General features: G+C 41.1%; 1 protein-coding gene and 1 non-coding gene across 2 annotated transcripts in view; one reads left to right on the top strand and one right to left on the bottom strand.

Moving 5' to 3' along the window:
- Positions 1–24446, bottom strand: part of PPM1L (protein phosphatase, Mg2+/Mn2+ dependent 1L) — a 257609-nt gene extending 233163 nt beyond the window's left edge. The window contains exon 1 of the mRNA XM_024563239.4: positions 23749–24446. Within this exon, the coding sequence (XP_024419007.1) occupies positions 23749–24147 (399 nt within the window). The 5' untranslated portion in view covers positions 24148–24446. The remainder of the gene's footprint in view (positions 1–23748) is intronic.
- Positions 5826–5971, top strand: LOC128780343 (U4 spliceosomal RNA). The gene has a single exon (XR_008426267.1). It is a non-coding gene; the product is annotated as a U4 spliceosomal RNA (small nuclear RNA).
- Positions 24447–26218: the final 1772 nt, after the last annotated feature.

The raw sequence follows: 26218 nt of genomic DNA, 5'->3' as shown, positions 1-26218 counted from the left end.
CAGATAAGCCAGGGGAATACTTGGGGAGTGAGACAGATTGGGAAACCCATGGTTCCAGCGCAGGAAACTAAAGCCTTAAAACCTCTGCCTGTAAAAATCTGTGGGGGTTGCAGAGGCAGGAGAAAATCCTAGTCTCATAGGGGAGTCAGTTGGAGTGGCCCACAGGACCCTAGAATGTACACAAGCCCACCCATCTGGGAATCAGCACCTGAAAGGGCACAGTCCACTTGTGGGAAGTGAGGGAAGTAATGGAAAGTGGGGTGAGAGCCAAGCAAGCTAGCAAGCAGCATTGTTCCCTCTCGGACCTCTCCCCCACAGATGGCATCACAATCAGCAATGTGGGTTGCCCCTCCCTGGTGAATACCTAAGGCTCTGCCCCTTACAATGTAACAGGTGCACCAAGACAAAGAAATATGACCCAAATGAAAGAACAGATCAAAACTCAAGAAACAGAACTAAGCAACAAGAAGAAAGCCAACCTATCAGATGCAGAGTTCAAAACACTGGTAATCAGGATGCTCACAGAAATGACTGAGTACAGTCATAAAATAAAGGAAGAAGTAAAGGCTACACAAAGTGAAATAAAGAAAAATACACAGGGAACCAACAGTGACGAGAAGGAAACTGGGACTCAAATCAAAGATTTGGAACAGAAGAAATAAACATTCAACCAGAACAGAACGAAGAAATAAGAATTCAAAAAAATGAGGAAAGGCTTAGGAACCTGCAGGAAAACTTTAAACGTTCCAACATCCAAATCATTGGGCTGCCAGAAGGAGAACAGAAGAGCAAGAAATTGAAAACTTATTTGAAAACATAATGAAGGCAATCTTCCCCAATCTGGTGAAGGAAATAGACATGCAAGTCCAGGAAGCTCAGAGAGTCCCAAAGAAGTTGGGCCCATGGAAGCACTCACCAAGGCACATCATAATTACATTACCCAAGATTAAAGATAAAGGGAGAATCTTAAAAGCAGCAAGAGAAAAAGGAAACAGTTGCCTACAAAGGAGTTCACCTAAGATTATCAACTGATTTCTCAAAAGAAACCTTACAGGCAAGAAGGGGCTGAAAAGAAGTATTCAAAGTCATGAAAGGCAGGGACCTACGTCCAAGATTACTCTATCCATCAAAGCTATCACTTAGAATGGAAGGGCAGAGAAAGTGCTTCCCAGATAAGGTCAAGTTAAAGGAGTTCATCATCATCAAGTTGTTATTATATGAAATGTTAAAGGGACTTATCTAAGAAAAAGAAGATCAAAACTATGAATAGTGAAATGACTACTCACAACTATCAACAACTGAACCTAAAAAATATTTTAAAAAATAAAACCTAGGCAAACAACCAGAACAGGAACAGAATCATAGATATTGAGATCATTTAGAGGGTTATTAGCAGGGAGGTGGAGGGTGGAGAATGGGGGTTAAGGGTACAGGGAATAGAAGCATAATTGGTACTCACAAAATAGACAGGGAGGTTAAGAATAGTATAGGAAATGGAGAAGCTAAAGACCTTATATGTACGAACCACGGACATGAACTAAATGGTGGGGGATGCTGGAGGGAGGGGCAGTGTAGGGCAGAGGGAGAAAAAAATGGGAAAACTGTAATAGCATAATCAATAAAATATACTTTTAAAAAGCTATAGAATTATTACATATACTTTTTTGAATGTATGTTCACAAAAAGTAAAAAATAAAATAAAAGGGAAATAGTTGCTAAATGTATATTAAAGACTTCATTAGTTTAACTAAACTAAGACATCAAGTTTAACAGTAACAATGATGATGATGATGACGATGATGATGATGATCACAGCTAACACTTAATAAAGCATTACAATACCAAGCTCAGCACTAAACCCTTTCATACACTTTATCTTACAATGAGATAATATGTTTTTGCATTTCAAGAAAGGGCCAGACCATGTGTGCTCTATAAATATATCTGTCTATAACCCAATACCTGGCAGGAACTGATACAAACCAATATTTGGTTCTACATTAAATTACTTTTGAGTGAGTCTAAATCTCCTATATTGTCAAAAAGGAAAGGACCCCTTCACCTACCCTAATGCACACCCACACCCCAAGGAGGAACATGAAGAAACTTTTCCTGCTATTTCTCCAATTCTTCTCCTCCAAAAGCTGGACAGAAAAACAACTCTTTCCAACCCAAACCTCCCTCACCATTCCATGTTCTCAGGTGCCTATTCTAGTGGCCTTCTATAATTCCACAGAAGTCTGGATAAGCCTGAAATTCTTTTTCTTTTTATCTAGCATGCAATCCTTTAAGTACATTTTTAAACAAGGATGCAATGGAGTTTTTGCCAGGTATAAGTAGAAACCAAAAGAATGATCAGTTTCCTTTCTGTGTCCTGAAGACCTTAAGATCTATTCCCCACTAATTTAACTTCAAGGGCAACTGAAATTTTGTTATAATGGCAGTATATTATAATAAACTACTACAAAAATTTAAATTTTTTAAAAAACAGTTATCAAACACCTCCTATTGAGTATTTGCTAGACGCTACAGGGTTCTTTACATCATTTACACCAAATTAATCCCCCAAATAGCTAGCATTCAGTGAAAGCCTACTATGTGCTAAGCGCCACTTTAAGCGATTTACATGCATTAATTCACATATGTCATAACAGCCCTATGAGATAAATACTATTATAATTATTCTCATTTTTCAAATTAAAAAACTAAGGCATAGAAAGGCTGAGAAACTTACCAAGGACACAACTAAAGGCAGGAGAGTGAAGATTTGAAGTCAGGCAGTTACCTAAGTGTGAGACTCCACAGCCTTAACTAGTGCACTGCACTTACCCTCAGTAAAGCAAAGCTATCCCCCTGGCAGAGCAGACAATACTGAGTTCAGAGTATACGACTTACTTGTCCAAGGGCGCACAGCTGGTAATGGATGGGCCCTGGATTAAAATCAGTTGATAGAAGTGAGAAATGGTGTCACCACTATGGGAAATAATATGGCAGTTCCTCAAAAAATTAAAATTAGAACTGTCATATGATCCAGCCATCTCGCTTCTAGGTATGCATTCAAAAAAACTGAAAGTAGGATTTCAAAGAGATATTTACACACCCATGTTCACTGTAGGATTATTCACAACAGGCAAGAGGTGGAAGGGACCCAAATGTCCACTGACAGATGAATGGATAAACAGTGTGTGATATACACATACAATAGATTACTCATCCTTTTAAAATAAAGGATCTCTCATCACATTCTACAACATGGACGAATCTTAAGGACACTGTGCTAAATGAAATAAACCAGTCACAAAAATATCAATACTGAGTGATTACACTTAAACGAGGTAACTAAAATAGTTGCCTGACTACTTTAAGTACTTCTCTGACTACTTCAGAGAAACAGAATGACTCCTGTCACAAGAGGATAGGGATAGGTGGACATAAAAACTGTTGTTTAATAGGTACAGAGTTTCAGTTTTCCAAGATGAAAAGTTCTGAAGATGTTGCTTAACAATATGAATGCAGTAGTTGCCCCTTATCTATAAGGGATGCGTTCCAAGACCCTGGATGGATGCCTGAGACTGGGGATAGCACTGAATCCTATATATGCTATGTTTTTATTCCTGGACATACACACCTATGATAAAGTATAACTTATTATTAGGCACAGTAAGAGATTAACAATAACAAATAATGAAACAAAACAATTATAACAATATAATTTAATAAAAGTTATATGAATATTTCTCTGTCCCCTCCTCTCCTCTCTCAAAATATCTTGTTGACTGTACTTTTCACTTAAAGGAAACACTTTGGGCTTCACTTGGGCATATTCAATGCCAGCATCACCACGCTTGTGCCTTGGGGCCATTATTAAGTAAAATAAGGGTTACTCGAACACAATTCTCTGACAGTCGATCTGACAAGCAAGAAGGCTAGTAAGTGACTAATGGGCACAGAGTGTACACAGCCTGGACACACTGGACAAAGGGATGACTCACATCCTGGAGGGACAGAGCTGGATGGCAAGAGATTTCATCACACTACTCAGAACGGCACACAATTTAAAACTTACGAATTCTTTTAATTCTGAAATTTTCTGTTTAATATTTCAGATCCCGGTTGATGGCGGGTAAGAGAAACCACGGAAAGCGAAATGGTGATAAGAGGGGACTAGTGTATACTTAACACTGCTGCACTATACACTTAAAAATGGTTAAGGTGGCAAATTTTGTTTTATGCATTTTACCGTTTAAAAATTTTTAATGAAAATATTTTTGAAAGTATTTAAATTCTCACTCTAGAAGAAATGGAAAAGACCCTTCATAGTGCTGATCTTCTCTGATTCCACGATGAGGCTCATCTGACAAACATTCATGGGGTGCCCACTCCAGATAAGGCACCCAGGTAGTACAGCTTACCTGAAACTAGACATAAATAACTAAACAGTAAAGACAGGCATGATGCTAAACTAACCACTCGTAGCCATAACTTCTCCCCAATTTCAGGAAGGCAAAAATGTTTTTGAATTCAAATTCAATATTGCCAAGGAGAAATTTCATCTTACGCCTGAGGAAATATCGTATTTTATCCTGTGAGACCTCACTTTTCTCTGAAACGGTGATTAGTGATAACTGCATGGGGGGGAAAGAAAAACACAAAGCTATTTCTGTTTCCCACAGTTGGAGGAGCTGAGAAAGAGATAGCCAATGGTGTTCCCTGTTAAGAACTGAGATACTCTGGTTTTCAGTATGATTCACAAAGCTCCCCAAAGTATAAAATGTCCATTTTGTACCTGAGAATTCTATAAACTTCTCATGTTGGATGTTTTCTAAATACCTTTCCTTTAACTCAGTAATTAGGGTAGAGGAAACAAATATATGTTGATGACATTAGGTAAAATAAGATACAGGAGATGGCTTCCATTCCTTTCTAAGGCATTTTCCCAGTATCAATAAACTGTTTTCTGTTCTGTTGTGCAACTTACCTAATGTCTCCATTCTTTTAGTACAACCCAATAATGTTTGAGTTCCAAATCTCAAGTCTACAAACCACTGTTTCCACCCCCAGGCAGCTGAAATTGCTCATTTACATTTCCCTACTCTTTGATACTCACGATATGCTATGTATAATTTTATTTTGCATGATGCTTTTGGAAGGGAAGCTATAGATTGAACTTTTTTTCAACTGAGCTTGAGGACATGTTCTTTTGAACTTAACATTTGAAAACTGAGGCATGTCTAATGTCCTATAATCTGTAACACCGCTGAGCAAATAACTAAACCACCTTTTGAAGGGCAGACTGAGTTAAATCTGAGAATGTTTTACAACCAGAAACAGTTACCTGTCAAACTGATGAAAACCACTTGTCAAGGTTTTAACCCTATTGTTAACTCTATTCCATTCTCTGAGAGATTTCTCATTCCTCTTCCCCATAGCTGTGTCTTGTCCTTATTTCAAGGCTCATCTCAATTTCCACGAATTCTTGCTTGGTCATGTCAGCTTTAAGTAAACGTTCCCTCCTTTGAATTTATGGCCTGTGACAGGCAATCAAATCTACATATTTAATTTGCATTTTCCTTGGCTATTACTGAAAGGGCTCTGGATGGGCGACACAATGCACAAGCCATGTGAGTTGACAGAAACAAAGAGAGTAAATACAAGTAAATAGTGTAAATAAATTCCTTTGTCTCCTCCATTTGATTCTCTTCCCATATACTTTAAATATTTATTACAGATAACCTTAAGCAGGGGTGTCCAAGCTTTTGGCGTCTCTGCACCACAACGGAAGAAGAAGAGTTGTCTTGGGCTACACATTAAATACATTGCAACACAGCTTTGCGCAGTGGCAGTATCATAGCCAATGAGGTTTATCCGAGGCGCGATTATTGCTAATTAAATACATTGCAACGCACAATCACAAAAAAAAACTCATAATGTTTTAAGTAAATTTATGATTTTGTGTTGGGCCGCATTCACAGCCATCCTGGGCTGCATGTGGCCCACGGGCCACAGGTTGGACACCCCTGATGTCCTAAAGTGTCAGAAGTAGAGTGCTAATGGTGCCTCAGAAATAATCGCCATATGAATGCCTTGCCAAACCAGACCTGCAAAAGGCAGTGTGGTACAGAGACGAGGAAGGCTTTGAAATCAGGCAGACAAGGAAAATATTTTAATCCTAGCCCTGCCTTTGTGTAGCCCTGGGCACACAGCAGTCTGAGCTCCAATTTCCCCAACTATGAAATGGGGATGAACAACAGCTGTCTCAAAAGACCACGAGGATTTGGTGAGAGAGCGTCAATAAAAGCACCTGGCGTGCTGTGGTCGCTCAACAGTCAAAATGAGCAGAGCTCTTTTGTTTCCCAGAGTTATAAGTGATAACAACTGCAGTTATACAACCGGCCTTTCCTTTTCACTTGGTAGGCATCACTACTTCTAGAATTAGTGTAAGGTGGTATTTTTAGAATGCAAACCGACTGGAACAGTGCGAGCACACCATAGGGACTTAACAGAGGCATGAAACTCAAGGAAGTTGAACTCTGGTTGGAGAAGGAAAGTAGTACCTTAAAAACGAACACGAACACAAAATGTCTGATTGTCTGTCACAGACCTTAAGTCAAAGAAGGAAGTGATGTGACCTTAAATACTTTGACTGACATGACCAAGCAAAACTTGATGAAAAAACTGGAAACTGAGGGGCGCCTTGAAATAAGGACATGGCATAGCTATGGGAAAGAGGAATGAAAAATCTCTCAGAGAATGGAACAGTTAACAAAATAGCAGTGTCCATGGGTGTCCACCAGGTGTTCAGGGAATAATAAAGAGACAATTTTGCTGTAGTACAGAGCTTTGTAGGGGAGCAACAGAAGATAATGTTGAATAAGGTAGAGCACTCAGGAATGCCATTAGAACAACCCCGAAACCAAATTTCAGGAAATAAATCACGGTGGGTAGAAATCACAGACTTTGTAAGGAGAAACAGTGTACAACCCAGTGAGTTTAGGAGGCTGATCTATCATCAGTGAGTGGATTGGAGTGGAGGGAGACCAGAGACTCAGGGACTAGTTAGGAAGCCACGGTGACAATCCCAGCAGGAAATAATGAATTAGCACGGTGTCATATAACTATAACGATGAAGACAGAGAAGGGAAGTATCATACAAAGTCTCACAGACTTAAATAAAGAGGGAAGAAACAAAGGTGACATGGTAATTTCAAGAATGAGAGACTGAGGCAATGACAGCACCGTGAGAGGGAGAGACACATCTGGAGTCAGCATGTAACAATGTGGGCTACAGATGGGAAGAAGAGCCCTCCATTCAGAAAGGATGGCTGAATCCTGGGAAGCTGCAAACATTCTGGTGCAAAGAAACAAAATGGGATCAGCTCACGATGTACACCCCTCCTTGAAACCTTCGTTCAAGAATGAAGTGCAATCCCCAGAGAAGTCAGAAAAGGAACAAAAAAATAAGTGGTGTCACTAAGGCCAAGGAGATGAGTCTCAAGAAGACAGAGGTGGTCAAGAAAGCCAAACCCTACAGAAAAATATAAGAAGAGGAAGGCTGAAAATAAGCCATCATACATGGCAATTATGAGACCCCTGGAAATCTTCAAGTAATCAGGTTTGAAAAAGTGTCCGACGGCAAAAGGAAATGAGTAAGGAGGAGGAAAGCAGAGGCAGTGTCTACAGTCTATGCTTTCAAACACACTTTTCTAAGAAAAGTCTCATGCAGATTTTTAATCTGGAATACAAAAACATGTGGTTTTAAGAAAATGAAAGACTCTGATAATACAAACTGTCTTTGGTAGTCCCAGGGCCTAATCTTTCTCTCCTGCCTTCCTTGTTTCATCTGATTTCTTGGTTATCTTGTGCAATCTGTCAACACCGCTTATTTCTAGGCTGTACTTCTGAGCCTCTCTCCTTTCAGTAAGAGGCAGTCATGTCTAATCACGTCTATCCCTTTAACCTCTCTTGCTCTTTTTGTTTTTTCACTCACATCATAGAAACAAGGACAAAAGTCAGATTTTACAAGAAAAACCAAAATTTAATAATAATTCCTCTTCCATGTTTTCAAAGAAGGTCATTTTCCAAGAAGTACATAAAAAGATACTCAACATCATTAGTCATTAGGAAAATGCAAACTGAAACCACATTGAGAAAGCACTTCTAGGATGGCTAAAATGCAAAAATACCAGCAAGGATATAAAGCAACTGGAACTCTCATATACCATTGACAGAAATGTAAAATAGCACAACCAATTTGGAAAATAATTTAGTAGTTTTTAGAAAAGAACCAACATACACCTACCATAATCTCCAGCCAATCTACTCCTAGGTATTCATTCACCCAGGAATAATGGAAGCATAGGGCCATTCAAAGACGTGTACATGAATGTTCCCAGGCAAAAAGTGGAAGAAACTCCAATGTCTAACAACATGTGAATGGATGTTCGAATGTTGGTATAGCCACACAATAAAATACTAAGAAACAGAAATGAATAAACTACTTATGGATCAGCAACAACGAATTTCAAAAGGATTATGCTGGACTGGGTGGCATAATCATTTTGAAAAATAGGGAGGGCATGTAACCTTCCATTTATATAAAATTTTATACAATGAAAACTAAGTCTACAGTGACAGAAAACAGATTAATGGTTGCCTAGAGTTAGAAGGAGAAATTGCAGACGGACAGAAGAGAGGTATTGCAAAGGGACATGAAGAAACTTTTGAGGGTGATGGATATGTTCATGTCATGATGGTGGTGATGGTTTCACAGGTATATGCAAATCTAATCAAATTATATATATTAAACATGTAGTTTATTGTGTGCCAATCATATCTCAGTAAAACTTTTTGAAAAGAACAGTTGGGACAATTGGCAAAATCTGAATAGGGACTCCATATCAAAAAATGCATTGATGTTAAAATTTTTTCAGTGAAGAAACTGGATGTCCTAATATCCATAACATAAAGTCACCAAGAACGCATCACTCTGGTAAAGTGAGAACATCATTTGGGCACTCCCACTGTTATTCTGTTTTTCAGGGGGAAAAATTAGCTGTCCTTTCAAAGAATTCCCTCTTCAATAATATTTCCAAAGTAAATGTTTGCCTGGACTCTTTCACGTCTGAAAGTGTTTACAGTACATAATCCTTTGGGGAGAAACAGTCTGCATCTCTGTGTGGCTCCGTGGGCCGGGCAGGGCCTGTGGCTGTAGTAGGAAGGGGTACAGGGATGCGCAGAGCTGCTCTGGACGCTGTCAGGACCCCAGTTCTTTACCCGGGCGATTTCTTCATCAGTAGCCACTCAGATCTCATAGATATTAATAATAAAAGCCTCCTTTCCAAAAATTATTTGCTGCTCAGAGAGTCTCATTCTTAGACAAACCCAGGACCTGACATTTACCAAAACAGTTTAGGCCTGAAGGTACCATATCAGATGCTCAGGAGGGATGCCAGCAAAGAAGGAAATGTCAGAATCCCTGACTGGTGTCTCTTCTGAAATCAACGGAATAAATCCTGCAGGGTCTCAAGCCATATAAGTAAGAAAGAAGTAGCAAGTGTCGACCATTTCTATGTATTGTGAGTATAAATTACCAGGATGAGTGTCCATCTCTATATTCCCATCTGGTGTCAGAGATATGGCTGGCACTTAGATTAAAAATAAAGTATTCAATATGGCATAAAATAATCTTTCTAAAATTGACTTTAAAAATATTCAGGACATATTCATCTTACTCCTAACCACCAAAAAAGTGATCCCAAAGGATATATGCATTATGCTCTCTTTAAAAGAAAAAAGTTCCTGCCACCACCTAAAAAACAAAATATCCTTCACTTTCTTATTCTATTTTCTTACAGAGGTACAGTGAAATAGTATCATTTACAAATTTACACAAGATCAGGATTCTCTTTTATATATTTAAAACACTGTAAAACTATATTTTATATTCTGTACTACACATTACTTTGGATGTTACACATTTACAACTATATATTACATAATTGCTTTGGGTATTATACGTTTATAACTACATATTACATATCCTTAAGAATAAGATGTGCAAAATCACTGTTTTTTACAGACAGTTTGAAAGACCTTTCAAGGGAAATTTTGGCTGTACATGACTTTGTCTTTGTACACCAACGTAAGAGCTAACCCCACTCAGTATGAACCTCTTCCTTGAGCAACTGCAGTTTCCTTACAAGACAGGTAGTAAAAATTAGAGCAAGGGTTTTCTGCAAAGGAAATCCCAGATAAAAAACAAGGACAGCCTTTACCAAAACCATCTGAAGTACCAGAGGATGATGGTTCCAGACCTGCCACTCCAAGGGGACAAATTCCTGTTTGTGTCTCACTAGGTCTGCCACATCCTGCAGAATCAGTATCCTGGACATTCGGATAGTGTACCTATTGTCTAGACTAATGATTTCCTATGACATTTCACTGGAATGGATGATTTTTCTTTTTTTCTTTTTTAGAGACAGGGTCTAGCTATGTTGCAGGCTGGAGTGCAGTGGCTATTCACAGGCACGATCTCACCAGTGATAAGCGCGGGAATTTTGGCCTGCTCCATCCCGACCTAGGCTGGTTCACCCATCCTTGAGCAACCTGATGCTCACCCCCCACCCCCGATCCCAAGAGGTCACCATATTGATCCCGAACTTACTGCAGACACCCGATTGGCATATCGCACTACAGCCCAGAACTCGGGGGCTCAAGCGACCCTCCTGCCTCAGCCTCCCCAGGAGTTGGGACTACATCGCAGGCCACTGCACCAGGCTGATAATTTTTTTCTCAAAGAAAAAAAAGACAGTGTTTGTTCTTCCCTTCATGTGATCAGTGCCCACAGGTTTTCAGTGTCACATCTACACTAAATTCTAATCCATTCTTGTAATCCTTCCCTCTCAATATTACTATTCCGTGGCCAGCCTTTCTTCTTTGGCTCTTTACCACTGGTTTTCATCTTTCATTACATTAGTAAAAAACCTTGACTCCATTACCCATAAAGGGAAGACGTCACATTCCCCTCATCTCCAACTTTCCAATAATCTCAAACACAGGGACATGACCACACCCACTGCCATGACTCTCACAAAACAGGGTTCTGTTCCAGTTCATGCATGAAGCAAAAATCAAAAATGAAATGTGTGACCATTTAGAAAGTAGGAAACACAATTACATTATTTGTAGATAATATGATTGCATATCTTTAGACTAAAAAAAAGGAGAGTATCGATGAATCACCAGAAAAGTTAGTAAAACCAAATGGGAAGTTTAGTCAGTAACCACCTGTATAGACTGGCAATCATCAGTCAGGAAAACATTATAAAAAGATGCCCTCATAATCAATTTAACAGCAGCAGAAAGATGAGTACTTCAGCCTCACACACAGAACTTTCTCCAAGCTCATCCGCCTGTCCTATGGAAAAATCTGAATACTTTAGTACCCTCTCCACTCTCTGTAACCCAACGCCAAGCTGTCCCCCTCCAAAATGTGCACAAAAATTCTGAACCTCCCAGGAATCTCTTCTCTCTGGCCTGGAGTAGGGGTGTCCAACCTTTTGTTGTCTCTGCGCCACACTGGAAGAAGAGCTGTCTTGGGCCACACATTAAATGCACTGTGACACATAATCACAAAAATAATCTCATAAGGTTTTAAGTAAATTTATGATTTTGTGTTGGGCCGCATTCATAGCCATCCTGGGCTGCGTGCGGCCCGTGGGCCACAGGTTGGACACCCCTGGTAGAGTCAAATATCTTGAAATAATAAAACTTATGATATCTAATAATTAAGGGACAAAAATCCTCCTGAATTTTACCAACAAATTCATTGTTTAAAACAGGAAGAGAGTAAAACACAAAGGTATAGCCAACAAAAGAACTGCTGTGATACTTTTACAGTAATCGTAGCATTGACCATGCTGAACACACAGTTCTATATTAGAGGAAAAAAACCCACCTTGCTGTTTTCCAAGCATTCAGGCCCCTCCTTGTTTATATGGAACAGAGAGAAAGCCTGAGTTATAAAACTACCTAATAGTTTCTTAAGATTTGTTGGGGCCCTAAAATACCAATTTCACTTCTCATCTCCCTGGCAAAGTCTTCCCTAAGCCAATCCAAAAACAAGATGATTTACCCCTTTTTAAAAATCTTCTAAAGTTCATTTTTCCCCGTGTCAGTGTTTATACTTCCATAGCAAAATTACCTTATGAGTTTGCTAACGTACAGACAAGAAGTATTCCAGGCCACCATCTCTGAGCCCCATTCCCACCTTCTTCCTAGCTAACAAAACTAGCTGTTGTTCACCTTCCTAGGCCGGCATGACCTCCAGAGGAGGCTGGGCTCCTCGCCAAACCTGAGGCAACTATGTTGGGTCAGAGTTCATCAGGATGATAATATTTCCACGGCCAAGTCATTGGTTTAGGCATGGACACATTTCTGGCCTAGGAGATATGAGAGGTAGTTTCTAAGAAGGTTTTCCTCAGGCTATAAGAATACATTTTCTTTCTCATATCTCTGGATATAGTTATATAAAGACTTGAAATCATTAAAGTGCTAAATTCACCAGACTTGGAAACACCTACTTGCAAGCCTTTTTTTATGTTAGATAATAAGTGTAGCCAGTGTTTAAGCTGCTTCCACTTGAGTTTTCTGTTACTGGCATCCAAAAACTTCCAATTAATACACCATCTAGGTGTCTAGCTAGAATTTATTCCACCTATCTGTAAAACTGGAAGAGATTTCCTTTATTACCTAACTAGCTCTACTCTGTCTTTAGTAGAAATTACCTTATATCACCTTTTGGTTTTTTTGAGATGAGGGCTTCTCTCATAAATTGATATACTGATTTTATATGGAGGAAGGAGGAGATTTTTTATTACTGTTATCTTACTGATTTACAAATGGCAACAACCTAATCTTATTATATGTCTGTTGAGGCCAAATTAAGAGGAATAAGCTTAAACCAAAGGGACCTAGTTGTCATATAAAGATGAATTTCCTGAAAGAAAGGATTACAGAAAAAAAAAATTCTCCAGGGACAGTGTGGAATCTCCTTGATGATAGTCTTTAAAAATAGATTATTCGTGTAGCTGTGAAGCCTTAGGTACTATATTTGGATGATATGACAATTCAAGATTCCTGCCAGGCCTATCTAAAGAGAGAATTTATCTTTCTTCTAAACAGAAATTTAGAAAAATATCTAAATGTTAAAATAAAAGATAAGTAAAAACTTCTTAACCCCAAGTTCTAGGACAGTCGTATTTATCATATACTTGTATAAATCAGTTATTATATCAAATTCATCTCATTATTCTTGGGAGGAAAAAGACAAACAGTATGACCAAAATTCTATGTCTCAATTTCTATAGAATTTCACCAGTGCCAGTACAAACTTCTTTGGCCAGAAAATGTCCAGTGACTAACTGAAAGCTAATTTACTTAATTAAAAAGAGAAATGAAAGTACGTACTAGATTTTTTTAAATGGCATATACTTATCATAATAGAATGGTTTCTTCCCTATGGCAATTCTATAACTAAAAGAATAATTTTTAAAGGAAATTTTTTTTAGATTTTATTTATTTATTTTTAGACAGAGGGGAAGGGAGGGAGAGAGGTAGAGAAACATCAGTGGGTGGCTGCCCACTGGGCACCCAGCCCACAACCCAGGCACAGGAATCGAACCGGCGATCCTTTGGTTTGCAGGCCAGTGCTTAATCCACTAAGCCACAACAGCCAGGGGCTAAAAGAACAATTTTTAAAGTGGTTTTACACTAAAAAACTCTACTGACCAAGAGCAGTGCTGAATATGGACTGCCTTATTAAAGACAAAATTTGAAATATTTAAGATTTATTACTATAGGGCATTAAATCCCCACTCACATCTATAATAACCAAAAGCTGGGATATTTCTGTGGAAAAGCAAATGCAAATAGTGTTCACTTCTCCAGGGAAGTCATAAGGTTTTCTGACATGATGTGCAATGGATAACTGGTCTTTGGTTTAGCAACTAAGACATAGATTATCTGTCAGCTGCTCACATAGGAGCAGAACTAGGAGGATAACAGTGATGGATGATACGATAAAGAACGTGAGTCTCAGAAAGAAAGCCTGAGGCTATGGAATGGTCCACTTTCATACCAATTAGAGAAAGGTGCCCTTTCCCAGTGATTATAGACCAGCGATGCCTAGCTTGGGGAGCAGACAGTTCTTCCGTACACATCAGAAAATGGTGTCTATCTGGTTATCATTGTACAATGTACCTTTTGCACAACTATATGCAGTGGCCCCAAACTTACCTTCATGAACCCCATGCCCTGTAATGGACAGAAACTCCCTTGTCTTCAGGCATGGAGCAAATACGTCTCATTCTTAACAGACTCAACCACCAAAGCCCTCCCTCATTCTAGGAAGGTTGGAGGCAGCCAAGGTTCCATTACAGTGGGGCCTATTCTTACTAAATAGTGAAAGGGAAAATCTCCAGAGAGATCTCATAATCATATTTATAGATTTCTTTTTCAGATGTAAAATATTATACCTCATTCTTTAAGCAGTTTTACACAGTACAGATTTCAACTTTATTGAAAGGATATCAATTTATCAGTATGCATGACTTTTCTCTACATGAATATTTGCTTAAAATGCTTCATACTTTTCAAGGGAGGACCTATAACTATAAAAGAAAGCTATAAAAGTTATTACAGTGCTATTAAGTATTTCTAAATGATGGCTTTCTTTGCTTATTTAAACTTTGCTTTTGAATATTTATATTAACAACAGATTATAACTAGCCATCACCAAAGCTTGGGCTTCACTTAAGATTGGCTAAGAGAATAATCTATTAAGTAGCCTCTGGAATGGAAACACAAGACTAGCATCTGCTCAAATTAAACATACCTATTCTGGTATGATAAACAAATGAGAACAATAATATTTTGCTGTTGAAAGTTAATAATCATTTTAGTATTAAGACATTATTTGGTCTTCTAAAAACAAAATAGTGCTTCATTATAAGAGATATTATGCAAACATAATAATATAATATAGGGGTACTCACCCCTATAAACTTTTCCTAAAGTCAAGCCTTTGTTACTTTAAAGTAAAATGAAACACAAATCGTTATTGTTTGTTGTGAATGGCTGTTAATGCCACTGTAACTTCTATGCAAGCCTTTCAGGAGTCAAAATGTTGAAGATCTCTGTAGTGGAATGGAGATGCTGTCAGGAAAGAAGGGGTTTCAATGTGAGTCTCCACCTGCTTTGACTTCTGACCCCATTTTTTTTAACTGCAGGACTCTCTTAGGTAATTATAAGATCTACCTTCCAAGGTTTCCAGCAGAGTTTTCAAGAACACCCACATGTCACAGGGACACAACAGTCAGAGTCAAACAAGAAACTCCAAGTCCTACTGAGCAACTCGAGAAGACCAGGCTGTATTCACACCTAACAACGCTATGTGCACTTTACTGCCCAAATTATGAGATTTGTAGAGTATCAAGCAGAAACTGGCATCGCAGGCTTTGCAGAGAGATGGCTCTCAGTCTGAATCCCAGTTTCAAATCCTAGTTTCACCACTGATAAGCTGTTTGAGACCTTGGGTAATCTACTTAACTTCTCAGTGCCTTAATTTCTACCTATGTAAAACAGGGATAATTTAAAGAACCACATCAAAAACTGTTACATTAACTAAAATTCAATAATATATATGAAGTACTTTAAACCCTGCCTGGCAATTGTACATATTCAATAAATGTCAGCCACTATCATCATCATTATTATTACCAATAATGGTGGTTTCTTTATTTCTCCTCTGATCAAGAAATCCCAATTCTGGAAATCCACCCTGGAGAAATAATGCAAAATACAGTAGAAGCACAAAAATTCTCAGCCTTTTGGCTAAGATCAAGTGTAAAAATACTCATCACAATGTTATTTACAATGGTGAAAAGTCAGAGGAACCTGAATGTATACCAATAAGGAAGCATTGAGCAACTTATAAAATATCCATTCAGTAAAATATTATTCTGTCACTAAAAATACATTAGAAATATAATAAAGAATTATAAAGCAAAATGACATTACAGGATTATATAGAGTGAAAAAGGCCAAGATTTAAAATTACATGGTCATCACTATAACAATGTAAAATTATATTTAAAATGCATCTAAAAAAAGGTGAGCAAGTAATACACCAAAATCATAACAGTGGATGTGACAGGATAATGAGATTTAGAACAATTTTTATTTTTTTATCTATCATTTTACTTTTATAATTTTAAATTTTATTTTAAAATATTTTCAACTTGCTCCAGATTTATTTTATTATTCACTAACTAGAATCATTAAAATAGTAATAAAAGTTAAACTACAAAAATATATTACTTAAGTAGATAAAGATCAAAATAGAAATTCAGAATAAAACAAATGCTTCAAATATTGACACTCAATATAAAAATATTACTGTTTTAAAAAACTGAGTTCCTAATTAATTATGTGCCTATATTTAAATTGGATAGAGCCTAGGGACCACTTAGATCTGAGACTGAATGACATACATATTTTTCACTTTAAAATAAGTGTCAGGGAAATGAAATCATTTAAGGGAACTGAAGGTGTACTGATTTTTAGTCTTGTAAAAGCTATTCATTGTAACAATACCTAAACTTTCCTGTAACAAAGTAATATAGTAATAAATGTCTTTCCTTTGGATAATCAGATAATGTATACATTGTATATTTTTATTGCTTTTAAAATGTGTCAGTTTAGATAAGGTATAACAGACATAGTGTTTTACAAATTGGGGAACCAAATGGTCAAGGAACATTTTATGAATCCCAGAAAATGTCTAAATAAAAGGGAGAAAGGAAACAAACTTATAGCCAAACTCACTATTGTCTGAAGTTCCTCTTCCATCCAACTGCCCTCATTCATTTTGATGGAGCCACCCTGATGGCAGTCTCACCACTTCAGTGGTCTCTCATTCAGCCCTTCCCTTGCTTTCAGCAATGGCTCACACCCCTGGGTTTTGTCTTTACCGGTTTGGCCCAGGCTTCCCAATACACCTCTCCCCCTTTCTATCTTGTTCATGCACATCAGTCCTCCATACAGGTTGGAAGAACAGGATTACTGAAGCATGGGTCTTGTGCCATTCCTCTGCTCAGGAGTACCCAATGGTTTTCCAATATCTACAGCACAAGCTCAGGCCCCTCAGCATGGCTTTCAATGCCAGTGCTGACAGCAGTTCCAGCAGCATCTTCCACTCCTCACCTACGTGCACTGCCAACTCCAGGCCAAGGGTCCTCAACTGGGCCCGGCACTCTGGTATAGCTTGTCATTGTACCTATGTCACAGTTTGTGACCAATAATGGCTCAAGTACCAAAACTTGTAAAGTACTGACTTTTTAAACTAAGCTGAAAAAGAATTCAAGTTTATTCCTATGACGTGTTCTCATTTACCTGCATTGGAAATGGGGTGAAGTTTCTGCAAGAACACTGGGAACTGCCTGCAACTCTGGGTTCCCCATGGAGATGTATCACACGTGAAATCTTATCTGTCACGTGAGTCATGGTGGAAAGCTGTTCCAAACCAGGGTTCCTCAAGGACTGGCATCACTAGAGGTACCTCACCCCTGTGCAGGGAGCAAGGAGCCTGCCTTGCTTCAAATTATGGCCAACAACTGAGTTTTAAAAGCCATGTTTCTGCTCATAAAAAGCAAGAGGAGGGTGAGAGAGGGACTCGAGGCAACCACAGTCTAAGAGAAGAATCTTTTCAGAATCAATCTATTCCATCAAGATGGAGACAGCTTCTAGGAAGTCGGAGGCCAAGAATTTCATTGTATGGATTTTCCACTACAGTGCTGATATGAAGTTTCTTTTTTAAATAATACACTTAACTTAAAAAATAGCCAATCTAGAAAATAATATTAACTATATCAAAATACAGAGAGTACTCATCAAATCTGGAAAAACATAATGGACTTCTAAAATGACAGCAGTTGGGTTAAGCCTGATCAAAACGAATGGCGCTGCCTGCCTCTCTTCCAACTGTACCTGCTTTTCACTCCTTCTGTACTATTTTCACGCTTTTCTTCCACCTGTAATGTCATCTGTTCATGCTCCTTCTACCCAATCTCTGTCTATTGAAATGTTAGAACATAATCAAATGTCAGTTCCCCCCAAAACTATGCAAGGCTCGCTCCCCAAGCCCCTTGAGTCAGGTCATCAATCTCTTGTGAGCGTTCCAACTGAGTCTGGTAGCTCTGCTATCTTTAAAAAGCTCATCTCTCCAAGTAGATGGAATGCTCCTGGAGGGCAGAGAAAGCACTGATTCATCTTTGGGTATCACAGAGAATATAACATTGCTTTCCACCTGTAGCAGAGTACTCAGAAACTGTTGGTTTAATTGAACTGAATTCCTAAACAATCTGTTCGGAAGATGCACCAAGGTCAGCAGCCAGAACTCTGCATTCACCTACAAAGGAAGTTCTTAAGCATGGACAGAGTGAATTATTAAGGGAGAGGCACCCTCCCCCCTTTTGTCAGAAATGTTAATGTGCCATTTTAAACCAAAATAATGTGCATTTTCTCTTAAACCATAAAGCATTTGTCCACACTAAATCCATAGGCCTCTTGTACGTCAGTAACACGGGAGCCCAACATTTACTAGCAACAGCTGTAATGTCTGTAAAGCAGATCATTCATTGTGTCATTCATAATTTATGTATTCAGAACCGTATCTTATTTCAGAAAGGATCCAATGAAACTTATACAAATACATATACCAGAGCAAGATAAAATGGCATATGTAAGACGAGAAAGACAGAAATGGGACAAAGGAAAACTGAATGTAGGAAAGACAAGCTGTCCTGGGAGTAAAATTCAGGTCCCAAATTAACGTTCTCTGTCAAATTCTGCCCATTTGCTAGTGGTAGGACAGAGTTTTGGTTCTAACACTTCTAGCAGCCAATGTTTGTTGGCTAAACACAATGTGATCCAATCAGTTACATGATTCGGAATCCTTAAGATAAAAACAAAAAGCTATCAGAGAACTATCTCTCCATTGGTCCTCATAAACAGAATGAATAACCTAACAAAAAAATCCTCAACAATGTCTTTGCACTTGATTTGTCAGAGAGCTTTGGAAGACCATCCCGCATGACAACCTTCACAGGCAAATGAGAGCACACACTTCAATACATGCAAATGATGGAGAGGAAGGTGACCGCGCCAAGGGGTCCCAGTACACAGCTCCCTGCAGGCCTGAGTTTATCAGAAACAGATTTTATTCTATCTAGACAAACCTAAAATCCAGAGGCATCCACTTATCTTTGAAATTATAAACAAAATTTGATGCACATGACCCTTTTTCTGGGGGATATGTCTGTTGTTTCACAACACCCTCAGAGAGAAGCATGACTCAAGAAACGTTAAGAACCGCTGATCTAAAGAACTAGACTATATAGATCCTTCAGGCAACCCTTCATAAGCAGTTTCTCTTCCGAGCTTCTGAGAAGTGCCGAGCCTCTAGACTGTAGCCCCAGACAAGGCATCTGAAGTACAGCTTCTCTCTGATGTGAAGTGTGGAACTCTAGGCTTAACCACTGGCCGCACTGTTTGTCAGTTGTATAATACAATAATATATGAGCTTTTATACAGTAACGCCTATAAACATATGGAATACATAACAATCTGTTCTTCTAGATAGGTTTCAGCCATGAACGGTGACAATGTTGCTTCAAAGAATTGGTGATATTTCTTTAAATAATATATAAAGTTAAAAAACAAAAACCTGTGGATAAAAATTACAGGTAAGCATAAAAAAATTTCCATAGATAAATATATGTTTTAATTTTTAAAATAAACTTTCCACATCAGTTGATACAATCTGAGCTTTTTTTTTTACATCTTTGTTGTTTTAATCTTTTGTTATACAGCAAAACAAGCATTGTCATAGCTTTATACACACACACACATACACACACACACACACAGAGTTAACCATCTACCCATAGCATTGGGGTTAGAATGTCTCAAGATCCCAAGGGTATCAAATGAAGAAGCTGGCCTTCGGGCCATCGAGATAAGGCTCTTTAAGATCTCATCCATCTAGAAGTCACTGCCGGCCAGAGTCTGGTCCTTGGCATCGCAAGGCCAGAGATGTCTCCGTCAAAAACACAGCTGAACAGACTCAAGAGAACCAACTCATGCGAACCCAACTTGTAAGAGGTTGAAGTACAAATCGGAACACCAATTTATTCATTGATCATAGTGAATATTCTTTTTCATGAATCAGAAAATTTATACCTGAAGGCGAGGTGCTGCTTTCCCAATGCTAAGATACCCTGGAATCCTGATTTAATAGTCAGTTGCCCAGAAGTTAGAATATAGGGAGATAGAGTTTGGGGGATAGCTAATGAATTATACATATTCAACATACACCTTTCTAGTGATTGACATTGTGGGTTTCACGTGTATAGCCTCTTCTCACTTGCAATGTTGTGGCCCTAACATTGCAGACTTCTTGGTTTCTAGGCTTCCTTCTTCAATATCCTTCTCTCCATTGGTGTCCCTCTAGATAGGGTATAATGCAGCTGAGGAGGGTACAGTTTATATGCACTATCATTCGTTTTCAGATTAAAAACTCCCAGATAAAGTTGCTGAAGCAACTTGTCCAAGGTCACAGCTAGTATAAGGCTGAGCAGAGATTCAAAGCTAGATGTCAAGCCACAGCCTAGGCTTTTAACCTTGCTGTAAATGATGACTTCAAGGTGTCTTTCCTGGACCTCCCGCCTCCAAGTCTGGTTTAAATGCCCCTCCTCAGTGTTTCCATATCACCCTAAGCATACCATGACTATAGTTTTTGGCATACAGGTCTATCTCTGGCACTCCACTGAAACGTTTTGAGGATGAGAGTCAGGTCTCATTCACCTACTTAATATCCTGAGTGTGCTGTCTACCTTTCTGGGTAAATACACAAACTACTTTGTCCAGTGGTTCAACATAAAAATCACCAAACTGAATGCCTTAAACTAGCCATATGGCCAATCACAACTTCTCCAGCCATCTACAAATATCTCATCTAAAAGTGGAATGAAATGGTCCCACGAGTTGGCTTAGGTCCCTTCTGGATCTAAAAAGCACTATCATTGGAGATGGGCCCTGGTTTTTTATAGCCTATCTTACTCGTTCAAATTATTAGAAATAAAATTAAATTCCCCATGTGTCTTCTGTAGCACTCCACAGCCAGGATACACACAAATAACAGAGTTCAGAAAAAGCCACCTCTTTTCTGCAAGAAGATCACTATCGTCTATCCCAAAATCAAACAGTGGCACCCTCCTCTGGTGAATCTCAAAGGAGCTAAACAACACAAAAGGCAACATTTACATGGTGGGATTTTCTTTGAATGAAAGAAAATGCAAGAGAGAAGTTATCTATTATTTAAATTATAAATAACTCCTTTTTATAACTCCTTATTTTGCCCCCAAAACAATGCCAAAATGATGAACTGGCTACATACAATAGGAAGTTACAGATAAAACAATTTTTTAAGAGGGCTGATAATATTATTTTACAAACAGCAGGCTTTTTAATGTGAGCCACAATAGAAAGCATTTCATAGTTCTGCTAACAATAATCATCTTCTCTATTATTTAAAAATTTAATGAAAAGCCCTGTAAATGTAAAATACTGCTGGCTAAATAAGAGCAGTTATCAAGACACACACAGAGGGGAGACAAAGTAAAGAGACACAGGGAAAAGATTGTCATCTACAAGCCAAAATTAAAATTTAAAATTTAAATAAATAAATAAAAGCATTTGTCCAGTCCTTTTTCTGGATGGTACATTTACCAGAGGACAGCACTGGAAATTTTTCAACCTGAAATCTGTTTGGGTCTGCAACTTTCAGGTTTTAAAATATCAACTTAAAAGCAAATTTACATATGCAGAATAAAACATGACAATACAGCACACCAGACAAGCATCAGCCAAAGTTTCACAACACTACATCCAGACCTCTAAATCAAACACAGAGCTGTGCTTTCTAAGATCAGGAGCAGATTATCATCTGCCAACAACTTTAACATTAAAATGTATAATAAATATAAGCTTTATAAATGAGTTATAACAGTGTAGAACAAAAAATGAAGATACAAGCATTCTGACTCAAGGCAAGAAAACAAATCAGTCATTATACTGGCAATGATGTCATTCAGGTATGTTTTTACCCAAGTACATAGCATCCCTCCCTCAGTTTACTTCACATCTTTCACCTACTCTGTGACCACAGGGAAAGGAGCCCACACCACACAGGAAGTTACAAATTTACAACCAGTGAGAAACCTTCACTTTGAAAGGCAGAACTTAGAAAGGGTTAGAGTGAATGGGAAACAGCAAAAACTGATTTCAGTTCTACCAAATAGATTTTCCAACTAAGTTTGTCATTCCTGGCAAAGTTGGTTCTACAAGGCAGGTAGATACACTATCTTAAAAAGATCAGCTGAGGGGTAGGTGAAGTGACTTTGTATCAAAGACAGAAGGCAGATAGCTAATTGAAAGCTTTCTCAATATTCACCCAAAACAAACATCAAAAAACATGCAAGATGAAAAAGAATGACATCCCCTACAGCCCACCCAGAGACCAGAAGGGCCAAGAAGAGAGTTGGGGGAAAGCTGGATGGGAGCATGAATTGTGAGGGCAGGGGGAACGAGGGAGGGATGGCGAAGGAGGCAGGGAAGATATAAGAAATTATGCTGCCAAAAAAAAAAAAAAAAGAGTATGCAACAATGAAATTCTGTTATAAACTGCCAAGTTGAGAAAGATGGGGTAGCTGGCCCGATGCTCTTTGGAGCCACGTTTGCCACTCACTTCTCCTGGGTCGATGCCCAAGGACCAAAGCCAATCCTCCCCGGACCTCCAGGAAATCTGAGCCCCAGCGCGCAATCAGGGTGCCGCGGAAATGAGGGAGATGGACCCCAACCGGCCCTCTAACCTCATCACAGGAACCCCAAATGACGGATTTTAGACACCGGGAGACGTCTATGCCCCACTCCGGCCAGGGCGCAGGGGGAGATCTGGGCATCGCAGCCTCTGCGGGCATCGCCACCTCTGCAAAGGCCAGAGGCATCTCGGGTCCCGCGAGGCGATCCTGCTAAATGCAGGCGGCCAGGGAAGCACTGCTATCAACTGGCCCGATTGCACTTGTAAAGTTAATGGAGTTGGCAAGAAGCGCGGGGCTGTCCCCCAGATTCCTCCTTGGGGCGAAGGCGAAGGGAAGAGTCACAGCTTCCTTCATCCTCACTGGGCTCTCTCTCACTAACTCGGTTCTTCATTTTGTATCTCTTTTCCCTAATGAGAATCAAAGATATTTTTTTCCTTCTTTGTGCCTACTTCGGTCTCAAACCCTAGAAAACGGGCGCTGAGATCCCAGGCCAAAGTTCAGCGTAGAAACCATTAACTCTTCCCGCAAAACTAGCACAGTCATTTGCTGGGTTCAGGCCTTGAGAAACATCATAAATGATGAAGCATGAAATAAGCAATGGATGATCCTCCCTTCCCCAAAATGGACCCTCAGTCCCAAGAAGTCTGGATCCAGTAGTGTTTTGGGGGGGGACAGGGGGCGGGCAACTTGGAACTAGTGCCTTTGCCCAGCACCTCACCAGGTCAACACCACGCCCCTCGAACTCAGGTCCCACCATCTACAGCCCCCCACCCCGCCCCCGGCACACAAAGACGCGCACACACAACTCTACCTCGCCTCCGTGTCCGTCAAAGATACCGAAGATGGAGGGGTGCGTCTTGTTGGCCAGGTCTGTAAGAACTTCGAATCGGTCCTCCATGTGGTCTCTCCGGCCCTGGATGGAATACACGGCCACGTTGTGGCTCTTGAACTCCCAGGTCTTGGAAAACTCGGCCTCCAGGACGTCGAGCCCCCCGAGCCGATCATTCTGCATGATCTCGGCGACCTTGCCCTTCACCATCTTCACAGCGTCCCGGCTAGACTTGACGATGGTCTTCACCTCGTCGGTGTGGAAGAAGTAACTCCACAGCGCCAAGCTGATACACAGCAGGAAGAGCGTCTCGGGTCTCAGCAAGAAGTAGCGCATGATGCGACCCAGCAGAGACAGCAAAGTCATTGTATCCTCTATCATTTATTATCGCTACAGCCCCAACCACCAGCAGCTACGCGTGCCCCAAAGGCTTCTCGGTCCCGGAGCACTGCGGGGACAGTCCGAGGGAAGGGAGGCGGAGCAGCAGCAGAGGGTGGGGGAAGGAGGATCGCAGAGCCGGGCGGGAGGCGGCTGAGCACGCTGCTCCGATCCCGCACGGCGAACAGAGGCAGTTTTCCTTTTGTCTCCCGGCCTCCGCGACCCCGAGGCCCGCGCCCTGCGCACCGGTGCCTGTGCCCGCCACCCGCGCCGCCTCCCCTCCCTGCGCCCCTTTGTGAGGCGGCAGCGGCCGAGACGGCGGCAGTGGCAGCAGCCGCTGGTGTCCGGGCTGGGCGAGAGGAATCAAGTTAAAGTTGTGCCGGGCGGGTCTGCCACGGTGGGCGGGAGAGTTCGGGGACGCTGGCGCCCGCGCAGCCCCTTCGTGGGTGACCCCTCACTGCTCCGGGGTGCGATCACCAGGTGAGGAGGCGCGGGGCTCGAGAGCTCGGCGGGATGCAGGTCCCCGCGGTCGCCGCCGCAGCAGGGGAGCGCAGAGCCGGCCCAGTGCTCCGATTCCTTCAGACACCCCGGGGGGGGCCCAAGAGAATAAAGTTTTGCGGGAGCCTGAACAGAGGTGGAGGTACTCTGAGACCAGCGACGCAGCAGGATCGGCGCTGAGCCGTAGGCAGCCGGTCCGGCTCCGCGGGTCTCTCCCCAGCACCTCCCTGCTCCGCTCCGCTCCGCTCGCGCGCTCTCTCCTAGCCGCCCGGCTCGCGCTCGCCCCGCCCCGCACGCGCTCGCCCCGCCCCGGGGCTCCGGGCGGCGTGGTGCTGGCCAAGCTGTCAAAGGCTGGGGACGCTCAGCGGCGGCTGGCGGGCCTGCAACCGAGGGCGGTCTGGGCGAACGGAAGGGGAAGAAAGGGGCGCGTCCTTTGCCAGCTAGAGTGGATGGCTGTTCCTCCCTCCAGTGCGGGCTCCCAGAACAATGTAATCCTGACCCTGGTTGAGTGCACGTTGGTTTCCCGGGAGCCACTGCTGCGGGCTGGAAGGCAGAGAGCCGCACGTGAGCGTACCCCCCTCCGGCAGACGGCACAATAGTGCGGTCCTCACCTCGCCAGGCATAAGGCAAGCGAGAAGGGACCCACTTCTCCCGGCTCGCAAAGCGGGGCGGAGGGTATCGGACTTTTGGTGTGGTGTGACAGAGGCCTGCCCCGATCTCCCGAGAAGCGATGGGGATCCTGCGGCTTTGTCCAGGCGAGAGAAGACCCTCCCGAGAACGCAAGGTGGAAAGACTCGGAGTCTCACTGGGAAATGCGTCCTGATGATAACCGCGGGAGGGGCGAAGGTGCGCTGGCGTCTGTGCGAGCGGCCGGCGTCCCGCGGGCTGGAGACTTAGCTGCGAAGGCCTAATCACAGCCCTTCCACGGAGAGACACCTAACGGAGCTCCGGGGCGCCGCTGGCCCTGCCGCGGGGCGAGGACTCTGACTCTGCTGTTGGGGTTTGAAGGTCCCTTTGAAGCTCTGAACTAGCGGCTCCTACCACTTCCTCCGTCTTCGCAGAAGGTGAAGTGGGAACGGGAGGCTTTCAGTAAGCACAAGTGAACGGCTGCAGAGAACAGAAGTCATCAGGATAACTTGTTGAAATATGGGCGGGTGTCAGAGGCCTTCAAGATGTTGGGGAAAGAAGAGAACAATGTGCAAATGAGCTTAGAATACGAAAACAAGTGAGCTTCAAAGGAAGATTCGCTCTCATTACCCCTGTCCAGAAAGAAGAGTGCTGATCTGCGGCTTCGGTCCGCTACACTGGCGAGTGCAGGCCGCCCAAGCACGCCTGCCCTGGTATGATCCCGACTGTTTTTAAGAAAATAAAAGAGCGTAAAATACTGGAAGGAAATACACCAAAATGTTCGTGATGGTTAACTACAGTAGTAAATTATATGTGGTTTTCATTTTCTGCTTTGGACTTTTGTGTGTTTTCTACAACCTTTTCAAAGTTTTTACAAAAGACATAGATTGCCATCATAACCAGAAAAAAAGAAAACACTTTGACATTTAAATGGCATATAAAATATGAT

The sequence above is a fragment of the Desmodus rotundus genome, chromosome 2, assembly GCF_022682495.2.
Source record: "Desmodus rotundus isolate HL8 chromosome 2, HLdesRot8A.1, whole genome shotgun sequence".
NCBI lineage: Eukaryota > Metazoa > Chordata > Mammalia > Chiroptera > Phyllostomidae > Desmodus > Desmodus rotundus.
Note: the sequence above shows the minus strand (reverse complement) of the source record. Positions and strands in the feature narration are given on the sequence as shown.